Source organism: Salarias fasciatus, chromosome 11, assembly GCF_902148845.1.
Source record: "Salarias fasciatus chromosome 11, fSalaFa1.1, whole genome shotgun sequence".
NCBI classification, from domain to species: domain Eukaryota; kingdom Metazoa; phylum Chordata; class Actinopteri; order Blenniiformes; family Blenniidae; genus Salarias; species Salarias fasciatus.
The window spans coordinates 2,801,745-2,825,671 of record NC_043755.1 but is presented as its reverse complement, the minus strand read 5'-3'; the positions used below and the strand labels follow the sequence as shown (position 1 = coordinate 2,825,671).

General features: G+C 44.4%; 2 protein-coding genes and 1 long non-coding RNA gene across 5 annotated transcripts; all 3 read right to left on the bottom strand.

The window, feature by feature from the left end:
• Positions 1-485: 485 nt before the first annotated feature.
• On the bottom strand, positions 486-9,698 carry LOC115396581 (ataxin-1-like). 3 transcript variants are annotated; one of them, XR_003932391.1, is made up of 4 exons: positions 9,302-9,698; positions 3,546-5,619; positions 1,626-2,767; positions 486-1,336 (listed from the first exon to the last, which is right to left on the bottom strand). XR_003932391.1 is itself a non-coding variant. In XM_030102520.1 (3 exons), the coding sequence occupies exons 2-3, from the start codon at positions 5,349-5,351 to the stop codon at positions 2,081-2,083; spliced, it is 2,493 nt and encodes an 830-aa protein (XP_029958380.1). In that variant the 5' UTR covers positions 5,352-5,619; positions 9,302-9,698; the 3' UTR covers positions 486-2,080. The 3 variants fall into 3 exon arrangements, 2 of the variants coding, with proteins under 2 accessions (XP_029958380.1, XP_029958381.1); XM_030102520.1 differs by having other exon boundaries at positions 486-2,767; XM_030102521.1 differs by lacking the exon at positions 9,302-9,698 and adding an exon at positions 8,769-8,927 and having other exon boundaries at positions 486-2,767.
• LOC115396629 (uncharacterized) lies at positions 486-16,400 on the bottom strand. Its single transcript, XR_003932392.1, has 2 exons — positions 16,342-16,400; positions 486-1,310 (listed from the first exon to the last, which is right to left on the bottom strand). It is a non-coding gene; the product is annotated as an uncharacterized LOC115396629 (long non-coding RNA).
• A 3,045-nt stretch (positions 16,401-19,445) lies between these two features.
• Positions 19,446-21,993, bottom strand: LOC115396609 (protein FAM8A1-like). The gene is made up of 5 exons (XM_030102564.1): positions 21,527-21,993; positions 21,176-21,296; positions 20,631-20,754; positions 20,338-20,477; positions 19,446-20,243 (listed from the first exon to the last, which is right to left on the bottom strand). Exons 1-5 carry the CDS (start codon positions 21,981-21,983, stop codon positions 20,099-20,101), a joined length of 987 nt encoding a protein of 328 aa, XP_029958424.1. The 5' UTR covers positions 21,984-21,993; the 3' UTR covers positions 19,446-20,098.
• Between the last annotated feature and the right edge of the window lie 1,934 nt (positions 21,994-23,927).

The window sequence follows — 23,927 nt, the reverse complement described above, 5'->3', positions numbered from 1 at the left end:
CACACACACACACTCACTCACACGCACACACAAAGACACGTGGCTATTTACACACACAAACAGTTACCGCTGTTCCTGAGTATGAACTATAGGATATTCCTCTACTCAAAGAAAGAAAGTGACATGAACACGAGTCTACTGACAGTAAGAAGGATTCTGCTGTCACTGAGACAGCCGTCACTGATATAACAGGTATGGACTTCAGGAAAGCATACCTTCGCTGAGGTTTTAATGGTAAAACCCTAAACACCATGTGCTGCTGTGAACTAGGTACATACTGTATATCTAAGGCCATAGTTTCTGTAAAGAAAACAATGAACATGATTGCTCATAGTCAGTAAAACACGAGAAATCCCAAACTGATTGCATGCATTTCCTCTCACTTCATCAGAGCTTTTTAGCATCCTTCATTTTAATATTGCAGTTTTATAGCCTGCAACGCTCTCATCTGGGTTTATTTTAGACACAGCAGGAAGATGTTTTTTTGTGAAAAGCTCTGATAAACAGACTATAAACTACTTGCCCGGCACCAAACAGCAAACAGGCAAGTTGGAAAAGAGCTGGTGAACGTGATGCAGAACTTAGCACGAGCGTACCCACTCGGCCTTTTTTTTGTTTTTTTTTTTAATTATTGGATAGAATTGCACAACATAATGTGATCCTGTGAAACAGCTCTGCCATGAATTCTGCCTTCACAGAGGTAACGATGTTACGTTTGGCTTGAGATTGTCAGAGAGTTTCTTTCTTTTCTTCCAACACCATGTTCATTGTTGAAGTTGAAGTTTGCAGTGGTGTGCAGCTGGACTGCATCTTATTGGCAGCGGATTCTTATATTGTGTGTATTTTCATGGAGCTGCCATTGTCAGTCTTTATACTTGGAGGTCACTGTGTTGCCCGCAAGTTTGTCAAAAATATATTTGTAAGCTATGTATTATTGTGAGGTGTTACAGCTGAACTCATACACGTATTGGTTAAAATATCACGTAGTGGTGGGGGGTAGAAATAATTGTTTTTACTGTATTTATGGAGGCTTGGCGTTCCCGCGTGTCGCCACCACAGCTTTTATCGGGTTTCAATTTGCAAAACTCGCAGACATTGAAAGTAAGTATGAGTCTAAATCTTAATGTCAAGTTCTCACGACACGCACGGCAAAATCATGGGTCTGGAATTCTCAGGGTACTCATCAGTGGTATGTCAAGCATCACATGCATGAATCATGATCCAGTACCGAGGACAAGCCCAGTGGTTTACATTCAGGCCTTTTCAGTCTTGATTTGCAGGTTGATAGCTGAGCTCACAGAAACCAGCATCTCACACACACACAAACACACACACACTCACAGCTCAATCCTGTGCTCTGTTTGACAGTCTCACAGAAAAACAACACATACGGACCGACACGCGCAGGCACAGACACAATGACACGGAGAGACAAGGCCACCTGCAGCAGTGCTCGTAGTTGTAGAGGTTTGAAAATGAAAAAAAAAAAAGAAAGAAAGAAAACAATCTTAGAGTGTAAAGCCAAAAAAACCTCATTAGGTGTATAAGACAGCAGAAATAACAGCCAAGATGATTCAGCATTGTCATTAAAACACCAACTCTCTCAGACTCAGACTCTGTAACACTACACACACACACACACACACAAAAAAAAACATAGTCAAATTATAGCTACCCACTTTCCACACTCTGACATCGGGGTCTGTGCTTGTTCATGTAAGAAGAGAAACAAATGGCAAAGAAGCGGTCTGCATCCAACAGGTGTAAGCTCCGTGACAAAGGAGATCCAGCTCTTGATATGTAACACGCCACTCAAACGTCTCTCAAACGTGTGACTGCCATTCATGCTCAACATTCACTCTGCACTCAGCATTGATTGCACTGATCTTGTGTGTGATACCACTTATGAAGATGCTCCTCTGGACTTCAATGTAGATATCAGACTTGTGTGAAACAAAAGATAAGACAGGAAATGTGTAAATACTGCTTAAACTCAGTCTATATCACACAGTAGTCTGGATAAAGAGAAAAGACAGAGGGACCCAAAGCAAACCACGGAGATTTCAAACTGAATGCTCCCTCAGCAGTCCACTCTTTTTCCCAAACATCTTGCACTCCCAGCACTGGAGTGGCCCTCTATGCTAATTTTGACCTCCTGAGGGATGAAGGAGGGTTTGGGCAGAGTCACAGGAGGCTCCTCATCAGGTCTCTCAGTTTGGTCCCGTTCCGGCGCTGACCACCGTCTCTTGCGGACTGTGGGTCTCTCTGGATCGCCACATTGTCTTTTTGATATGTCTGTTTTCACAGATTCCTGTCGTACCTCTTCAGTCCCAGAGACTGCCGCCATTGGTCCAGCTCTGTAGATCCCCTCTTCTCGTCCTGGGACTGCCCCCAGTCCTGCTGGTACCTCTACTCCCGGCCCTTGTCCAATGACCTGCTGCCTCTCGAGCCTGTCTGTGCTGGACGCCTTCATGAGGAGGCCACTGTTACTGCCTGCAGTGTTTGGACTCATACTGTTCCTGACACTGGGATCCATGCTATTGCAGGACTCAGACAGGAAGCCAGTTTTCAACTTTGTCCCCAAAGCCTGGCTGTCTGTGAGCGATCCATTCCTCAGTCCGCGGAGGGTCAGTGACACACACACGTCACCCACACACAGCTTAGCGCAGGACAGCTCGAAGAGCTCTGTGGTCCGGTCCGGACAGCACGATGACCAGCCCTGGCCAAATACAAAAAAAGGGTACTCCACCAGCACTTCCACACACACCTGAAGGGAAGCACATTCAAAACACACGCAGTTAGAGTTTTGCTCAACATGGACTAAAAACTGGTGATTTTTACAAGAAGCTCAACCGTTCAAAAATCATGTGTAGAATTTACACAGGACCATAACAGCAGATACTGTGAGCTTTTCTTATATTTTCCATTGTTTAGAAGAAAATCCAAATATATACATGTATATGTAATTACTCAATTACTTTGTTTACTCAAACAGAGAATGCACAGGGATTGTTAGCGTCGCGGTGGTACCGTGTTACTGGCTCACTGCCACCTGTCGCCACTTACTGTGGCACTTGAATAGAAATGAGCCTTCATTAATGTCTCTGCCTCTGCCTCTAGTCTGTTTCCCTTCCAAACTACAAACGTAGCATGTCCTCATGCACCCATCTGTAAAAGTAATGGTTCTAAGACTCTCAAACTATGGTCGATTTTGTGTCAAAACTATTCTGATATGTATTCGATAAAAAACAGCTTAGAAAAAGCGGATAAGAAGAAGGAAGGCTGACTTCTGTTTTAAGGCAGAATTTTGAAGTTCCTTTCACATCTGTAGGTACTGTCAGAGTGAGGGAAGTTCACTTGTGCTTGTAAGCATTGGATTGTTAAAGAAGTCACCTTCACGATCATTTTGTAGAAACTCCAAGTCTCTCTTGCGAGGGTCAAGTATTTTATTTTCGCATTGATCAAGAGAACCAATAACGTCCAAAGTCTACACATACTGACTGTAAAACTTGAAAACAATCTTACAAAAGTCATGAGTAACTTACCTGAGCTTTAAGCTCTCCCACGGAAAACTGTATGACCACAGCATTCGGACTTTGGCCACTGTCAATACGTTCCACAGTGCTGGAGTCAATCTTGAGCTCGCTGCTGATTTCAGCACTCTGAATAAAGTCTTCGGTTTTGAGGTCCTCCACCCGCTTCAGCTCCCCGTCAGCCAGCTGGATGATGGAGCCTCGCATGAAGAAAGGAGGAAGCGCCACGGGGGAAGAGGAAGAAGAGATGGATGGAGAAGCTTGGATGGAAGCGGGAGCAGGAGTGGGAGCAGGAGTGGGAGTCGGGGAGGGAGGTGCCACCACTGCGGGGAGTGGGTTCGAGGGCAGTACTGGCAAAGCTGGAGCCTGGGCTACAGCAGGGGGCGGTTGATGTCCATCTGGCCCGAGTGCCTCACACTTAGATAGGGCAGTAGCCAGATAGGCATGTGGCATGGCAGTGGAAATCTGAGGTGTCGTAGTCGCAGTCAGGGCACTGACGGTGCGACTAACCTCCATTTCTGTGCCACTATTGGCACTGCTAACTGGGATCAGGAGCGACTGACCACTAGGGATGACAAGGTGCTGTGGCAGTGCGGCGTGGTAGCTGACGGCATGCTGGTTTGCGCTGGTGATGTAGCCGATGATGGGTGGCTGTGTGGAGGAGTAAAGGTTGGCTGGCAGCTCCTCGGGGGGCAGAGTGGTCTGGATGACGGTGTGAGGACCGACAGACTTCACCACCTCTGAGGAGGAAAGGGAGGTGAAAGATGACGATCTGGACACTGGTTTCCCCAAACAGATGCCTCCTTTCTCAGTCTGAACGATGGAGATTTTATTTGCGCCAGGCTCATGTTCCGTTCCATGGTTTGGCTGAGCCACAAGCACCAGGGACGTCTGGAGTCCTGCAGGATTTTGGCCGTAATCCGCAGGTAGCAGGATGTGCCTGGCCTCGTAGCTCTGAACTGGCTGATGGTTCACTGGCTGGCTCGAGGCTTTTGCTTGTTTGACCATCTCCAACTCCCCATTGAGCACACCTTTAGCATGCCCCTCCGGCTTCTTCCCAGCTGAACCATCTGCATATTGAACCACGAGCTGTGAGGGGGCGAGGGTAAGAGTCTGGGGGAGGACAGCTGCGTGAGGGTGAAGCTGGAGGTGGGCTGTTGGTGAGGTTACAGCGTTTCCACTGACAGTCAGAGGGGTCCTGCTGTCCAGGTGGATGTACTGGCTGGTAACTTGAGGGGAGCTCGGTAGCGAAACAGGAGTCAGTTCCGTGGGGGAGAGGCCAATTTGAAACTGCTGCTCCCCTTTGGTGTTGGGTGAAATGAGGGCAGTGGTGTAACCGTCAAGCTGAGGACGCTGTCCAACAAAACCCGAGCTGTTGGGTGCAGAATTAGCATTTGTAGAGATGATGTGAGAGGAGATATAGCCGGCGTAGGGCCCAGAGCTGATGAACTGAACGTTGGGTCCCAGCTGAGCAAACTGGATCGTCCCAGCCTGCTGAGGTAGGGCTGTGGGATAAACTGCAGGCAGAGAAGCCAAGGGCACTGCAGAAAGAGGGGTCGCTGCAGAAGGGAGAGAGGTGGCAGGAGAGGAGGTGGAAGAGGACACAACAGGACATTTTGGGCTCTCTGCCTCCCTGGACTTACAGCGTTCGCTGGCCACGCTGGCCAGCCATGCTAGGTTTTCAGTGTGGGGATTCTCAGCAGCCACCACAGCAGGAGGTGTTGCTGCAGCTACCACCACTGGCCTCTGCTCCAAAGCCAAGATCTCACGCTTCTTAGGCGGCAGGCATCCATTACTCCGCTCTTGGTTGGCTTTCATAGTGCCACTTATGGTGATATTATACCTTGGTATAACTTGTTGTTTCTTCCAGGGCTATTTTCTTGCTTTTTCACCTCCACTCAGTGGTTACAAGGCCCACCTCTCCGTATGCTGTGTGGCTGCGGCTGTCTGATGGGTTTTAATGGTGGAGAGGTCCAGTGTTCACGCCAGAGAAGACAGAGTCAGTCCAGCTCAGAAAATGAGCTCCACAGACTTCATGAGGAATCATCTTTGATTGCGCCACGTCTTCCACACTGTTGACAGAAATCTGAGGGCAGAGAGAAAGAAAAAATGAGGCCCTCAGGTAACGTGAAGACAAATTAGAAATGTCTAATCATATGCTGCAAAGATTTGAAAGCCCTCTTCTGCAGCTCAGCTATATAAATAAACTTGACTTAACGTAACTTAAAATTCAATTCAGTCTCATTAATCTAATTGCACTGCAGAAGTACCTCAGTAAGCAGGGCCCGTGTTTATGAGCCATATTTTAAAAATGTTCCAGCAGGGCTGTAAATGCAAAACAGCAACCACCAAAATACTTCACTCTGCTTTCATGTTTGTGAGGATGTTGTGCTTTTGTTTTGCCACTAGATGGTATTGCATCTGATCTCAATCTGATGCACTTCAATCCAACATGTTGTCGATTCTACCGATACGTTCTTCCAACAGGCATGTTCACAGATCCTTCTTTATAGGATTTAAATGTTAACTGTGACCCATGTTTATGAGTACTTGTTATTGGGATACTAGGCAAGGTTTATGTCACATTTTAATGCTGGTCAGGAGTTTTCTGAACTGTGTGTGAGTGAGGGGGCCATCTTATGTGTGTTGCTGGTGGTTGTTATCTTGCTTTGAGGTCTGATGTACAAATGCTGCATTTGGAGAAAAGATAAGAAGTGACCTCAGAGGAATTTGTGTTTTGGTTTTAGTTTTGACAATATGTCGAGTTAGTGTGACTGCTGTCAGTGCAAGACTCCCATAAAGGAAGGATCAGTGAGCGCCAGAGAAAACTGAAGTGAAACCAGAGTTCTTTGAAACCGGATCACAGAACACATGGAAGAACTATGAAATGAGCCTTTTGGAAATAATTAAAAAAACTCCATTAAACTGAACCTTATTTGAATGAAAACTTTTTAAGTTTAAGGAGACACTTGATGGACGACAATCAACCTTCTCTTCATTTAGCAGGAGATAAATTGAAATCTGGGTTAATTTTAATACGAGAAACAACTTTTTAATGATTTATAGAACATGTCATGAAAACAAACCCTGAAAGAATTTTAAGTAGCCAATCTCCTTTTGGACTTTTTTGTTTTATCAGCAGGGTTACTGGAACTTGAAGCTTTACATGCTGTCAGTTTGCATGTCTGCATATATATTTAGCTAATCACCAAAACATGTACTTATAAGGCATGCATGCTTTAGATTCACATAACATTAACTTTCAGTCTTTTGCTTTGCATGAGCCCCTTTTCCCACAGTTTTCCTTTGAGAGGGGTTATTCTTTCCTGCAAGCTTATCTGTGGGTCAATGCACACTGCCCTAAGTTGTTCATTAGCCAAAGGCACCACAAAGATGGACTATATGACACATGCAAAGACCTCCATCCACTCATTTATCACCCCGTGTTCCACTCTGAGGACCCACACAATACTAAAGTGTGCTTTAATATTACACCAGAGGTTCACTCCAGCAGGCAACCACAAATATGTTACGTAAATACTCAGAGGGAAAAAAAAAAAATAAAACTGAAGGCGACCTTGGTCATTTTCTGTTTAGACACATCTACTTCTTACACTGGCTTTAACAAGGTCATTGCATCCAAAAGCAGCGACAACCACTGTGAAAAATATGTAATCGTATCGCCTGGTAGGTCCACCAGATGTAACAAAGGAGGGAAGCAGCAGAGACAGAGGGAAACAGAAGCAGAAAGAGGAGAGTGAGGGGGAGGACAGGGAAAAAAGGCAATGTAAGATGACAGACAGTACTGTGTTAGAGGAGAGCAAGCAAGGAGTGAGGGAGGGAGAGGGAAAAGAGTGAGAGAAGAAAGAAGATTAGGAGTGAGGGAAAAGGGAGAAAAGATGGGGGAATGGGAAGAAGACAGAGTGCTGCTTCTCCTGACCCACATTGAGTAGCGCCTGCAGCATCAGAGCGCCATTGCCCCCACCTAGCCGAGAGATCCCTGATCAGCAACACAGCCGCCGCTACAGTCTGAACTACGCTGTGCAGCATCGCTCAGTGGCAACAACCCCACCTTAACAACACTGTGTCAACACTGTAATGACATCACATCTGAAGAACAAGGACCTCCTATCTTTATGGCACTACTGGAAGACAAAGACAGCATGCTCTGATTTTTAAACACCACTAGAAACATCTCTGGAGTCAGCCGACTAGACGTGAAACAGGAAGGTGTCTCTCCTTTCCCTGACACTACACTCTGTACATAGTCACACACGGCTCAGCAGCCAAAAGCCTCGCTAGATATTCCAGCGTCCGCCTATTATTAGAACACTGACACCAGCAAACATAAGGCTTATGTGATACTATGAAGAACAAAGGCGAGCTTTCAAGGCATGATTGTCACACAGCATGGGAGCCCTGAGTCAGTCCCCAGACCTACAACTGACACCTTTTAGACATATATGCAAGGATGACAACATTGAGGGTGGGATGGGATGGGAGGTGCCATCTCTGTTTCTTCACGCTGGTGCCTTTCAGCTCAGACAGAGTGATGGAGCCAGCCTTACGTGTGATCTTCTCTCATACTCCCACACAAAAAAAGCTACACAAGCCACAGAAATAGGTTTTGTGCAGCGGTGTGTCCCTGCCGTCGCTGCGAGGAGGAGATGATTTCATTCAGCGTCCCCTCGCTGCTGTCTCCAGGTGAGAAACCCACGGCAGAGTTACATCTTCCCTCTCATGCAGCAGCTCCTCCAGTCCCCCACCTTTCTATCTCCTCCACCAGAGCCCCCAGTCCTCTCACATGCTCACAGACCCGCTGTGTTTACTCCTCACATTGATCCACGGCTCCGTAGCAGTAAGAATTCTCTGCAGGGGATTTTGCAGAGATGCAACGTAAAGACACCCCAATTTTTTTTTTTTTTTTTTTTTTTAGCGGCAGTGTCCTTAAATGTACCTTTATGCAAATGATTTGAGAAAAAAAATAAAAGGCTAATGCAAGGGCATAGTGGTGATAAACTTGCTGTCAGGACAGCTGTGCATCACGGTTCACCTGCAAGACCAATCATAAATACTCAGCGAATACCCTCTACAGCAAATGGCTATATATAGAAAACAAAAACATCATTATCAATCTGAGCTCCGGCATGAAAGAGAAGGGGAGGTACCGTGGAAGACAATATGTACGTGCGTTTACATGTGAATCGCTGCAGATAAGGTGCACCTCACATCGACCCCCCTCACAAGGGGAGCTGCTTTAACCACAGGGCAGCTCAATACAGTGCACTGCTTTTTCTGATATTGAAAAGAGCCATTTTACGGCCCCTTCTCTCTACAACTGTGGTGCCTGTGCCTTTAAGAGGCGGACCGACCGTGTGGCAGACTAAAGCAGACAGTAAGAACAGGCAGTGGGGTTCAGGCTGTTTGTCTTTACAATGACTTCAGAGTTCTGCATCACTGCTTGACACACACGCACACGCACACACATATATACACTCATACTGCTCGCACCCTCTACGTGCACACGGGCATCCCTCCCAGCCAGCAGCACGACTGATGCACAGGATCAACACTGCTCCATCCCACAGTGGTGACTCTGGTCGGATCAGGGGACCGATGATGTGACTGTAGCCTCTGGGGGCTTCAGAATGACAGTGCGCGCGCATGAGTGTAGTAGCAGGGCAGAAAATACTACTATGCCACAAATCAAGAAGAAAAGACCCCCCTCCCCCTCCCCTCCCCTAGTTAAAGTACTAAGAATAGCTCACCAGTCTCTCCACAGCCACTGTTTGCAGAGCATGTCCAAGGATTCTTGCTGCCTGTCACTGTGTGTGTGTGTGTGTCTGTGTCTGTGTGTGTGTTGGAGACGTGTTTCCTAGGACTCCTCTTCCTGAGTGTCTCCTTTGTGCCGCTTTCTCTCCTGGAGCCTGAGCTGTGGCTGCTCCAGCTCTGCCTTCCTCTCTCTGGATTCCGGTCTGGAGGCTCTAGCTGCCCCTGCAACGGGCTGACGGTGAAGGAAGTTCCCCACTGCTGAAGCTCACACCAAGACCTGCGTGCAAGGCTGCTTCAACGTGTGTTATGCAAGGCCACCAGACCGCCAGCTCCCTCTCTGCTTGGTTGCTTCTCTCTCTCTCTCTCTCTCTCTTTCTCTCTCTCTCGCTCAGTGTGTGTTTCTGCCTCTCTCCCTTTTCCCTCTCTGCCTCCCTCCCTCCCCTTCCTTTCTCTCTCAGTACTCCACTGACACAGCTCCTCCCCCAGCCAGCCTCATCAGCCGCATCAGGTATTCATTCAAAAAAACACACTCTACTTGGCTCAGCGCCCAGACTACGCTCACACAGAGAGAGAGAGGGCGAGAGAAGGAGGGGGAGGGAGGGAGCAACAGACGGAGGGTGAGGGAGGGAGAGTGAGAAGAGATTCAGAAAGGGTTTGCTCAGACAGACATACTGCATGAATGTGAACAACTGTGGGATATATTTACATGGGCATATACAACATGCAGAGACACTGTGACACAGGCGCGCAGGAAAAAACCGACGGAGGATTAAATTGCTTTGTGTGTTAGCACGTCGGAGCTGTGTTAATGCACTGCTCCGGTCCCGTTCATTTTCATATGCAGTTTCCCCGTAGTGACAAATCTCCTCCTAATCTGCCCTGTGAGCTGCCCTACAATTACATTCTCAGCCTCTATTCAGCAGCAGAGCAGCCCATCAGGCCTCCCCAGTCTTCCCCTCGAGATGTTCCCCTCAGTGCAAGCAGGCAGTGCTGATAAACACCCCCACCCCACCCGCTCAGACACTTGGCACTGGGGCCCTCCTCACCCAGAGGCCTCCTCCTCCTGTGCAGCTGACAGCAGAAAGAGTTATGCAGCAGACAGGCAGCTCAGCACCCGGCCAGCCGGCTTTCTGCTCTGCTGCAGGTGAGACAAGCGAGGCGTCCCTTCATCCTCCTCTTCCTGACTGCAGACCACAACAAAACACGGCTGCCATCCCAGTGTTACAGGGTGGCTCATGAACTCATGAAGCCTCGCGAGAAAGAGGATGTACAGCTTCTTCATGAATGCACAATATAAAATTGAGCATAAATGTACAGAGGATTTCAGTATTTTTTTTTTTAAATCACAAATAGAAATGCTTTTTTGGGTTTGACCTATTTATCATCCTGTATTGATAATGCACACCAAACTTGTTCAGAAGCTATATTTGCTACATACATCATTCGTGTTCAGCCATTCATCCTTCATCTCATCCATTTTATGCAACTTAGGGTCACGGGGCTGTTGCCCATCCCAGCTGTCTATAGCACATATACTGCAATTCCATAATCACCAGCTAAGCTCAAACAAATGTTTTTGGCCTGTGGGAGGAAACAGGAATGCCCAGACAAAACCCATGCTCTCACTTGGACAAACATGCTTCGACCTGAAGTCAAGGTTTTCTTGTGGTGAGGTGAGAGTGCTCACCATGTTAGGCACTTAAAATTTGATTTCTATGAACAACCACTGTTTGCTAAAAGCAGCTGGAAGCTGGAAAACACAGACACAAAAGATGAAGCACACACATATTGAACGCAGATATAGAAACTGTGTTTTCCCAGCTGTTGAACCTGTGTGTGTTCTTTGCCAAGAGGCTGCAGCCTCACATTCCCACTGTGACTCATATTTCTACAAAGAAGCTGCCAAGCCAACGTAAAACTCAGGAACTACACTTTCCCCACAGAGGCAGTGTGATCGAGAGCAACGTGACAGGATCCCGCCGAGAAACATGCGGGCATCGACAAGAGTTTGCGGTTTCGTTTCCTCGAAATGGCTCTCTGTAAATTGAAGGTCAGAATTATTGTCAGCCAAGTGAGCTGAAATAAGCTTTCCTCCGAGAATTCACAAATCCAGTTTGAGTTGCACAGAGTGAGATGTTCACAGTGCCGAGGAGATCAAGAGTGAGAGTGCACGAAGACAGAGCTGTCAAATCTGCCCTGCTTGCTCGTAGCCCGATCAAAGACTTCTCCTTGCAAAGTCCTCGACACAGATCCGGAATACCGAGCCTTTGTTGACATGTTTACTGATACCACTGAATGCTCCTGCATGCCTATGATTGTAGTCCAACCTGACAGAGGAGTTTTACTGCCAATGTTGCATGTGCTCTGTGATTACACTCGCTCTCAACCATACACAGCTACAAGTGTTAAATTCCTCAGTGTGGCGCACAATTAATAAGGAGCGTGCCGAACCATACCAAAAATCTATCGTCTGACAAACATGAGCCACAGAAAACTGCTGAACCATCAAGTGGCGGTAATGCAGCAGCAGTAGTACTATCAGGGTTGACAGTAGGTGTAACATTAAGCCAGTGGTTGTAATAGCTCTTGAAGAAGCAGCAGCTGCATACCACTGTCTCTGTAAATTACCACTGCATTACGCTTGCATTCCTCCATTTTTAAACACACAGATGTCTCTCTTCCCCACTTTCTCATCCATTATGTCTCAGTGGAAAGCACCATGAAAATCCAAGTGGGCTCCAGTTGCTGCAGGTTGTCACACTGTACAGCCTTAACTGCACAGCTAAACACAAGTTCCTGTTTTTAGTAGTCACTGTCTATTTCATTTTAACCACAATCACACGCAAATCTGAAGAAATGGATCGTCGTTTTACCTTTAAACTGGGGCATCAAGCAAACAATTATCCCAGCATCATCAGCGGCTCCCTGTACATCCTCACAGTGCACCAACTGGGGATAAGTGAGTGTCCTTTAATGCAGAAGACATGTCCGGACATGTAACACTGCTTCTACTCATACACACTAAACAGAGCTTGCATGTGAGCCTGTATGTTGTAAATAGTTACATATGGGACATAGGAAGATGGTTCCCATGGTGTTGTTTCTTCTGCGGTAATTACTTCATTCGTGATGTTCCCTAGCATTTCCTGGGAACATCTGTTATCTATCATGGAGCTGTTGAAAAAGAGTAGCGGTGGGAAAGTACCACGTTGCAGTCCAGTCCAATTCCATTTTTGTATTAATTTATGTTACAAAAATTTAAACCTAGTTTTTTTCTCTCATATGAAACAGTCATTGTCAGCAGTGCGCAAATCAACAAGTGAGCACAGGCAGAGTGTATCTCCAGCACAAAGTGAAATGTCAGCACATTTTTATTCTTTGCATACTGTAAATAGTAGATGAAGCCCTGTAAAGTTTGGTTTCAGATGGGAACAAAGCAGTAAATGCTTCCTACTGTGCTCCTCACTAAATGTAAGGATTACTGCATCATAGAGATGAGACAATTCTATGTTTAAGCCATGTGTCAACTGACAGAAGAAAACAACTGGCAACTAATTTTATGACTGATTAATCATTTTGATAATTTTTCAAATAAACAGAGTCCAGTACTTTGGGGTACATCTTGTCAAATGGTATTATTTCCTGCATCAACAAAATTACAGTGGTTTAAGATGAGCTGTGTTTGGCTGGTTTTGATTTAACCACGTTCGCTGTTGGAAGATTTGCTCCTGAAATGAAGCATGAAATGTTCTCAAACTGTTGGGTGTCTTCAGTCAATAACAGCTGGACGAAAGGTCAGATGCACATCGAAGCAGAATTATAATTTGAAAAAGAAAACATATATATTTAGTTGCTTTTCTTAAGTATGCATTTGAGTAAAGTTCAATGTGTGAGGGAGAGAGCAGCCACAGTGACCTGTCATGCATTAGTAACACAGAAAATGGAAAGTGAAGTGTGGGTGGTGGGATTAGGAGGGCATTTGGTATCAGAGCGGGAAGTAAATAACCTCGACTCGGTCCTGTCTGAGAGCAGACCCGTCTCTGCTGTGGCGCGCTCCGGTTTGGAGGAAACAACATGCATGCTCCACGCGATGTGGGGAGAATGTGAAAGCGCTTGCTGCCATGGCAACAAGGCAGCTCCACGGTCTCCAGTCCCCATTAAGAAAGATGGGTGGCAACGTGGCTGTAGCTCAATGGTGGAGTAGCATGACACGCTGAAAGAGCCTATTGAAAGGCAGTGAATTCAGCAGTTAATGAAAAGAGCAAAGGGACAGCGAATCCACCGGGCAGGTGATACTGACCTCACCTCTCTTTCTGGGAGTTTGTTCCAAAAGAGGCGTGTGAATATTAAATCTGTTCAGGTTTATACTTTAATTAGCACGTATTGTGAATTTTGGGGTTTTCTGGGAGAAGATATTTGTGAATTCACTGTTTAATATAAAAGACTAATTGTTGAGTAATGTCAAGAGGTGAAAGTGACCTTGAACAGTGTGGTTGTTTTGAAAATTAGTTATCAGGAGGCTGCAGCTCTGAAACTACTCTCATTACTTGGGTTCTTTGGTTAGATAGTCCCCATTTGTTTTAAAATGACAAAAACACCCGTCATAGAATTCAGGAACTGCTTACCTACAGTTTTTGTCCTTCTCAGAATTTTTTTTTTTTTTTTTTTTTTTTTTGTTATTTTACCTCAAACAACCCAGTTAGGAGAGGTTTTATTCTGTTTGTCTTAATGCCTCCCATACAAAACATTTTACAAGTGCAGTATGATTCATTGTTGAGGCAGTGGACGTTGATGTGGAGGAGGAGATCAACAACCATTTAATCAACCTGTTACATCAGAATAATTACTATTATTTTCAGCAGACATCTTCCCAAAAAAAAAGGACTCTGTGAGCCAAAATAAAAGGAAATCTTTCTATTTCTACAATTCTTCTGAAAGACAAGAAAACAAATTATTGGTCTAATAGTTGTGGTCTTGCTGCAGGATTCCATTAAACTGAATTCTTTAACTCGGTTTCATGTAGATACTGTGCATGTGGTGAATGCCAAATTCAGCAGAACAAAACAGATTTCATCCTGAGTCCAAGTGCCAAGACTCTTTTCATTCAGCTGAAAATAGCAAGCCACTGCTTACGCACATCTCCAGAACATAGTTTAGGCAACTAAAGGATTGGGTGGGAGTGATTTGTGGAGGAGGAATACAGCCACTGAAGGGATTCAGTTGGGTTTGTTGAAACGCACGAGCCAAATGAAGCAGGAAGAAAAAAAAAAAAAAAAGGGAAAAAATAGTGTAATATGGAGCCAGAAAGCAAAGTTTCTGCTGGCTTCAAATCACAGTTTCCAAACATGCCCATAAGAAATTCGTTGGGCAAGACAGGAAACTTGAACAACTTCTCTGACATATAGAGCACAATAATGACCCTGGGACATGCTGTGTTCTTTCTACTTTTTACGTATTCAAGCAGGGAACTTCGCCATTCCTGAAATGACCTCAATGACCCCAGTGAGACTCGGCTCGCTCGTCAATACCCAGCTCACACAACAGGGGGCACTTTAAGGTTTCCTTCATTTACAAAGCAGGCTGCAATGCAGGGTAAGATGGACACTGTTATTTCATCTTTATAATATATTATTAAGAAATGTTATATTACTAATCTTTATCGAAGCATTTCATGCAGCCTCTGTTTAGCCTTTCACCACAGACCTGTTGGCAATTTTTAACAGAGCTAACACAGCACCTCACATATTCACACCTACAAACAATTTAGGAATTCAGAATGACCTAACGTGCAATCTCCACGCAGACGGCCCCACACTGGAATCACCTTGACTTGTAAAGATGCTCATCAGTAGATCTACTGAAACAGGCAAACTGAGGTAAAGGACCCTCGCCACACGATTGTTTCTTCCATCCATCTGTCCTCTCTCTATTCTGCTTCATCTTGCTCAGGGTCGCTGCTCGCTGGAGCCGATCCCAGCTAACCAACAAAGGCATGATACACCCTGGACAGGGCGCCAGTCCGTTTCAGCGCATGATTATTTATTATTGGAATAAACACAAAAGATGCTCTAATCTGCTGCACAGTGCGACGTGGCATAAATATCCCTGATTGCTTGCACTTCTGTTTGCAATTAGCATGTTTTTCCCTCATGTGCATGGCTTTTCACTGAGGCCTCCACTTTCTAAGCACATGCACAAAGACTTACACATTTAGGTGAATCACTGAGAGTGTGTGACAGTCTGAGCCTTTTTTTTTTTGTCTTGTAATTGAATAATTAGCAGTCCAGGGTCTACCCTTGTCTCTCTCTGTCACCCAAAATAACCTGGAATGGGCTGCAGGCCCCTGCCTCACGCCTGCGGGGGCTCCTGCACCCTGTAACCGTGTTCTGCAGAAGACGGGTGGACGAGTGGAAAGCGTGTGAAATGCTGCACAGTTTGCTCTGCTCAGCTAATTAGCTTTCAAAAGGGCGAGCTGCTGTTTTCTCCCATTATGATCAGATTTAACTGCTGTTTTATTTATGCGCTATAACAGACTAAATCACTTTGATGTCGAGGTATCATGTTTGTATTCCAGCTCTAGGTTTGTTTTGGCATAATGCAGTTGCGGGAAGGCAAATATATTCATCACCTCCTTTAGTCCAGTGAAGTGGTGAGATTCATCTGAGGTTCAGCTTCTCTTGACACAGCAGCGGCGAAGACACAAACATGTCAACGACGAGGATTTCATAATGATGCGAGAAGCAAGGTGTGTGTGTGGGGGGTTTTTTTACCCTTCGTTTTCTCATCAGACATGCAGCAGTTTCATATCTGAGCTCGTGTTCCCCAAAAAATCAACACAATCTAACAAAGCGAGAGGAGGCTGAATTTCTCTGCAGTCACTAACGCAGCATCCGCGGTTGTCTTGACAACTCAAGCTACTTGCTGCCTTAAGCAGAACTGTCCAGTATTCGAAAGCACAAACACCCAGAACCTGGCTGTTATGTCATAGAAAAATAGTATGAATGCTGTGCCTCTGCTCCATATACACAACACACACAACACACACACACACACACACACACACACACACACACACACACACACACACACACACACACACGTACACACACACACGGTAGCACCTCTAGATCATCCTCACTTCATCTCATATTCACATTTATTTTTAAAATAAGAGATTGAGCTCCAGCATGGACTAAACTCTTTATTTCTACATCTTTAAATCCTGCGCTGCAGGAGAGAGATGCATTTCTGGGACCACCCAAAAGTGGGAAAACTGAGGGCTGCCACTGACTTCTCTTCAATGTTTCGGCTGCCAGAATGTAATAAAGTTGTTAATTGTTCAGTTGGTGTTTTCGGTTAAGTTCATTCGCTCTGGTCGACTTCCTCACTGGCCACTGCCAACATTAATATTAGGCTGGTCATGTCTCCGTGGTTACTTTGTTGTTGTTTTCTTCAACATCTGCTTCCTCAGTGCGGTTAGTTCATCAGAATCCTAAGCAGCTTCAGTGCTGCAAAACAAGATCAAACACAATGTTTGCACCACCAGTTATTACTAAACGTAACATAATTTAAAAAAAACAATAAAGGAAAAAAATATTACTGAAATATCCTCAAAGTGAAATCAAGGACATGTTAAATGTTTCTGATGAAAATAACATTCAGGTTTTCTCACAGTATTCTCATAGTATATTGCATAACCATTGGTATATTTAAACATACTTTGCTCCTTTGGTGTGACAGTAGTCATGAAAGAACAACGCACTTTGACAATATCTGACCAATCTCCATATAAATCACTACAAGCATGAATGACATGATGACATTGTCGGCGCCAACAGCACTCGGAGGAACAACAAAAACTATAATGTGTGCATACTCATGCTACGTCTGAGTCTGTGTGTGTCTGTGTGTGTGTGCTATCCCGTGACATCTCTTGTGTAACAGCAGACGTTCGTCTCCCTCCCCAGTCAACAGGTCTCCTCTTCATCAGCAGCCCCTTCCACTCAGGCAGAACCCAGCCAGCCTGTAATTACTGACTCCACTTGAGAGGAATACCAGCAGGCACAAACACACTGGGAGCAGCGGCAGCAACAACAGCGAGCGGCGTTTCAGCCCAACACCTGGAGACTGCCGCTGTGTGTGTGTGAGAGCGTGTGAAGAGCAGCAGCCACCTGCCATTTAGGAGGATTTGGTGAGCAAATGAGTGACTTTAAGGGCACGAGAGTATTCCAGTCCAGACTGTTTACTTCCTCCCTCTGGCCTGTACGTGGCTCTGTGCGGAGACACACACACATGGCTGTGGATGCCTCGCTTGTTAAAAGAGCCAGAAAAGGTGGCAAGAAGTCAGGCTGGACTCTACATAAACTCAATACCGTATGGCAGGCCATGTGGCAACAAGGAGCCCCATTTGTCACGCATGAGATAATACATCAAAGAGAACACATTATACAGGCAGGACCCATTTGTACATGAGTAAAGTTATCATCCTCTTCTGGTGTTATTTATATATGTTTACTTTCTCCATTAATTTCTCTTAGTAGCACCAATCACTTTCAACACTATCAATATTACCTCCACATTACCATTTCCACAAATAGACACGATGCTTGTTGCAATTTACATACAAATGTTAATGTTTGTGAAAAACTAATTGCTAGTTTTTCATTCGCTGCCACAGCTGGGAGACTTATTGCAATGATAAATAGTTTAACACAAACGTTTGACATAAATTGTTGTTATTAATGTCCCCTTGAGCTCTGCCAAAGTCTCCCGCCTGCATATTCTCTATTGGATATGAGCCAGAGCATGTCAATACAAAAATAGATTACAAACATGCCTCCACCTCCAAATTGAGCTACGCACACTCATCAGTATCCAGCACAGTATTGGTGGTGGGTTGTGTCTGCCCACACTTTCTGGGCCTCTGTGAAGCTCTGACGACGGGTTATATTATTCCATTGCCTATGGCATCGTGCATGGCAGCCGCTCGTGGGGTGGGCTGAGGGGGGTGGGGGGTCACTCTGTAATCTGGGAGTACCATCTGTGGCTGTCAGCTGAAGCTGCCACTTAGTGAGCCTTAACACAATCACCATGTCAACACTTGCCAACAATTGGAGCTTCCGCAGTCCCACTCCGAGTACTAGTGGCATGCCAGAGAACTGCTTTAAGTACAAGACTAATTTCTCAAGATCACTGAGGTTCAGGCTGTCTTTAAGTTTTAGGAAAGGCTGAATCCTGTCATGGACAAATAGAGGGGACGTGTTCTCTGTAGCTACCAGTGGAAAACTCAAAAATACAACATTTTGTATCAAAGACTGCATTCATCACAGTTGCAGTGAGCCCATTCTTCATGATGCATCAGCCCAAACTGAAGCCATAGCTGCATGATCAATAAATAGACACCAGGTGGAGCCAAACTCAAACACATGAATTCCCTCTGGCTTTGGGTTCAGTATTTTTTTTTTTTTTAAATACAAATGGAAAAATCCATTTCTTGATTTTATCACCAACCAATCATGGTGTATTTGCTTGTCAATATCGACAGATATGCATACTTCCAGAACATTAACCTTTAAATGAGGGTAATATACGTTATCCTAAGAATATTTTGAGTGTTTAAGGTTTTAGAAAAGGACATAATCGCAAGAATCAGTCCAGAATTCTCAACAGGACTTTGGATGTGTTCGTTGGTGACAAAGTTCACGAGTTGTAATTCTTTGCTCACTCAGTCATTCAGTGTTCAGTCATGCAGAGTGTGGCAGCGCCTCCTCTCACTGGGAGTTTTCTCATGCATTCCTTGGTCATGTTTCTGTCCTTCTGCTGACTTTTTAATCTAAAAATCTCCCAAACAAAACCAAGCTAAGGTTGTGACAGGGTGAGGCAACACAGGGTGAAAAGCAGGATACACTCTGAAAGGGGCGATGGGGTTAAAACAGCAACGAGCACAATCACCTACACACAAACACACCCATGTGCCTGTCGGGGTCACCAGTTCATACACCCGAACTCTCATGCCTTTCGATTGTGAGTTGATAATAAACTGAGGTAAATGAACGGTTTCAGGCGATCGTGTATGTTATAGGTACGCAGCTCAATGTCAACCAGGTGGCAGAAAAGAAATGAACAGGTAGACGGTCGCTATGAATTAGTGGTGGTTTGATTTAATCTTGCAAATGCAGAAAACAATCACATTAAGTGTGTAAATACAGCAACCCTTCAATCACACACATGCTGGCTGTGTAAAGGAGGAGCAATCGTAGCAAAAATTGACGTATCTTGTCCTTCAGGACATCTGAGTGTTCCTGTAAATCAGAGGACTTCAGGGGAGTGAGCTGAGCCACGTGTGTCACAAAGATCAGTCAACAGCAAAATCTGACAATAAAAAGATTTCATACAAAGACATACTGAAGGTATAATCTCATAAATGAATGGTTAACAGTTTAAATACTGACTGACGTGGGACATTTCACCCTAAATCTGTGAGAGATTTCAAAAAAAGAGGCAATGTTTATGTAGCATATACCATCGTTTCTCCCGTGTTGGAAACAGACATTGGTTCAGGAGCGGTTCAGAGTGCAGCATGTAGATTTACATGCAGAAATACAGTGTGCGTGTCAAAAACCAAACCCAACTTGAAGTGAACTGAAGTCGCTCATACTAATGTCTTTCTCTTGTGTTTTGACAAAACTTTGAAAAGGCGACGTTCAAGTCCTGCAGGGTTGTTGTTTTTTTTTTTTTTTTTAATCTCTTTGCTCTGTGCCTTGTTTTGAGCCTCCCTTCAGTGGCCTCTTTCATCATCTGGCCCTGGATCGCTTGACAACAATGGTGCCAGCTACCATATCATACACAGTCCTGTTGTGCTGGAAAAACAGAAGCGTGATGAAAGCTGGGAAGAAGAAGGCAATGGAAAAGTTCTTGTTCAAGGCCCGGACAGTTGATCTGCAAGAGGGAAACGGGAACAGAGGATGTTACAGGATTTCAGGCCACTCTTTGTTAGGTGTGTTATGATATAAGTTTGAATATAAATACTTACGCAGACAGAGAAACATTAGTTGCTGGCACTACCAGAACCCTGTTTGGATGAACCAAAACAGACGAGTCGCACGTAACCACTCTGAGTCCAATGAGAAACTTCCCTGGAGTGGCTCCTCCTGCTCCCCAAATACACACAATCTAAAGGGAGAAAGATGAAGAAGTCTCAATGTGTGATGTCCATTCCACAGCATGAAACGCTTTATAATTAAGACTGAGACTAGAGTTTGATACCACATTTTTACCTCAAGATCATGCAAGGATAGAGGATAGGTTTTTCCTGCGTATACTGACCTCATAGAAACACACCAATATTCGATACACGAGGGCAACCAGCATCATTTTTTGCAGCTCCTCCATAGACGTGTCCTCATCTATTTCCTCCACTATAAAATGCATGGCGAACTTGGAAACGTCTCTGAAAATAAAGATAGTTCACATGGCAGTTCACATTTGATATCTAAAACAGGAGATCTCAAACTCAACTAAATAGCATTATGTTTTTGAACATGACTAACCATGAGTTTAAAAATCTGTTCTCATAATCCATGGCTCACATTCAGGGATGGTTCAAATAACAATTTCAATAGATCAAAAAAGAAATACGCATTTAGCAGAAAGCCTCTGAGTCAGGTTCTTTAAAGGTTTCTTCAGATGAAGTGATGTGTCCCCCAGAGTTGGGATTGGCAGAAGGAAGGGTGTAAGGATTTTAAGTCCACCTTCTGGCAATCCAAACACAATCAGTCCATGACCCACTTCAGGTCTTAACCCACAGATTGGGAAACAATGAATTAAGACGGAAGGCCGGCTCTCACCATCCATCAGCAAAATAAACTCACTTGATTCCACTGAGGTGCATAATACTGATAATTATAGTTGCTTTGATGAAAAACAATATGAAGAAATCCACCATCTCGGCCATTAGTCTTTGGAGAGGTGAAGGAATGCTATACTCCCGACCTAGTGGAAGAAAAACAAACAGGAGCAAATTTCAAGACAATATTAGAAATACTTAAAGATCTTCTTGCTCTCCTGAAGGGAGTCTCCTCTAAACCTTGAACAGCAGGTTATTTTGACAGGAGGTCTGTCTCTCAGTAGTGCTCCAGGTTCAGATCATAGGAAACACTGACTACATCTGAAGTTGTAGCATCTGTCTTAAAAGTACACCGGAGCTGTACTATCAGTCTCACCGGGTCTCGGAGCATTTCCATTCTCCTGCGGCTGTTGTTGCTGCGGCTGAGCGGCCACGGCCGCCCCGCCGGCGGCTTCACCTGCTCGGCTGCTCGGCGAGCTGACGGCCGCAGGTGGGTAAGGCGACAAGGTGAGATTGATCCAGCTCTGGGACTGGAGGTCGGCGGCTGTCGGCGTCCCGCTGGACGGCTGTAGATAATACGGACAGCTCATGGCCGACGCTGCCAGCCAGCTCTGCCAGTTGACATATCCACTGTAGTACTGCCACATCCATGCCTGCAGCTTCTCGCAGTACTCCGCCGTGGCGCGACTCTCCGCCACGTCCTCCTTGCGCTGTGCATTGTTCTGGTCGCCTATTCTTTGGGTTAGTTCGTCAACGAGTGGCTTCACTTGGTCAGCTGGAGAATTATTTCTTCCTTTATCGACTTCCATATTTGTGTTTTCTTTGTCGGCCATGTTTGACTGCGTTGCGTGACGTACTACGTCACTTTTGGAATAATACATTAACGACGTCACAGTGGTGTATATCTCAATAATGAAAAAAAACCCGATTATTTGAACCTAATATTCATTTATGTTAATATTTAATCATTAATTCAAAATACACATTTATTATTTAAATTCTTAATTCAAATAAATTTGCAACCAACCCCCTTTCATCACTGAACAGTGGTACTGTCCAATCACTTTCTTTTACCAAAAACAGCCACAAGGGGGAGCTGCATTTCTGCAAACGCAGTAGTCCAAGGCTGCAGTGAGGCTCTCACATTATGTAATCATTCAAATCAGCTGCTAGTGAAGCAAAATCATGCAGGGTGTTTGGGTTAGTGCTCTTCCATCTGTGACACACAGTAATGTGCTATGATAAATATAAATAAAATAAATGGTAGCAAGTGGGACAGAGTTTAGTGCTCTCACCTCACCTTGAGAAGGTCTAGGTTAAAATACTGGTTGGGCCTTTCTGTGTGGAGTGTACATGTTTTTGTGTGTTCTTTCTCACGGTCTAAAAACATGCACGTGAGAGTAACTGGTGACCCTAAATTGCCCTTAGGTGCAAATATGAGTTTGTGGTTGTCTGTTTGCCTGGTAACAGGCTGGGTTAGTCTGTGCAGGGTCTGCACAGAATAAAGCAATATAAAAGAGATGAATCTTTGACAGCACAGTTCACATATGTAACCCACTAATAGCCTTTGATTAAAATCAGACCATAAAGGTCTTGCATTTTTCTGTAAAATGTGAGAGTAAAATCCCATATAGGCTACTTTTTGTCCATGCATGTGGCATGAATGTATGCAATGCTTTAGAAAAGAAAAATCCATTCATTGATTAGATTGCTTTATTTTTTTTCATTCCAAAGATCACACAAAAAATATACATAAAAGAAAATAATACAAGAATGAATGAAAAAGGAGCAGAAAGAAGAATAACTTATGTCTGCCCCTTCTTTCATCATATTTTCCTATATTTACAAACACCATCATCTTTTTCACCTGATTTTACACTAGTTACACACACCTATTATCATTTTTATTTTCTCTATCTACCTCTCCTTTATCCAGCCACTTATATTCCGTCTACAATTTCAATCATTATCTGTCTTCAAAAATCCAAGACCAATTCCATTCCGTCAGAAGAAAATTATGCATTGCATAATTTCTCAGTAATGTAGTTTTTACATTTCTCTCAAATGCTGCGATTGTTTGCATTCCTTTTACTTCTTTCTGAAGTGCATTCCACAGATTGGTTCCCTTAACCGTCACAGTGCGTTCCATTATTTTTGTTCTGAATCTGGGTTTTTTTTTAATGTGAGTCCCTTTTAGAGTTTAACAACTTTCTCTTTTTTCAAATCTTCCTTGAATTTTTCCAGGTAACATGTTCCTATTTGCTTTATATAATATCTGAAGTATTTTATAGTCAACTATATCATTTATTTGAACTTTAATCTTGCAAAAATATGCAACTTGAAACTTCAAATAAGAAGAAGCAGTTTGATGTTGTAGACCAACAGATTAAAAAAAAAAAAAAAAAAAAAAAAAGCACACCTTAAGTTGCTGAGTCCATTCAAGATTAACCAGAGTGGATAAGTCCATAGAAGAATTTACCAGCCGATTGTGTTTAAAGGAGTAAAACGATTTCAAAGAGTCTGCACCCACACACTACCCCCAAAGTAAGCCTAATCCTTAACAATGGGGTATTCAAAAAAAGGGGGGGATGGGGGAGAAAAATTAAATGTACAAAACTGCCCTCAGTATTCAGTTCCAGTGTCAGGAATGTAAAACCTCACCATATGCTCCAGACATGGATATATTCCTGGAAAGGCATGTGTGCCTGCAGCTCTCAAGACAATGAATCGGATTCCCATTAGTCTGCAGTCATTGTTGCTTGGCCACCTCCTGGGGT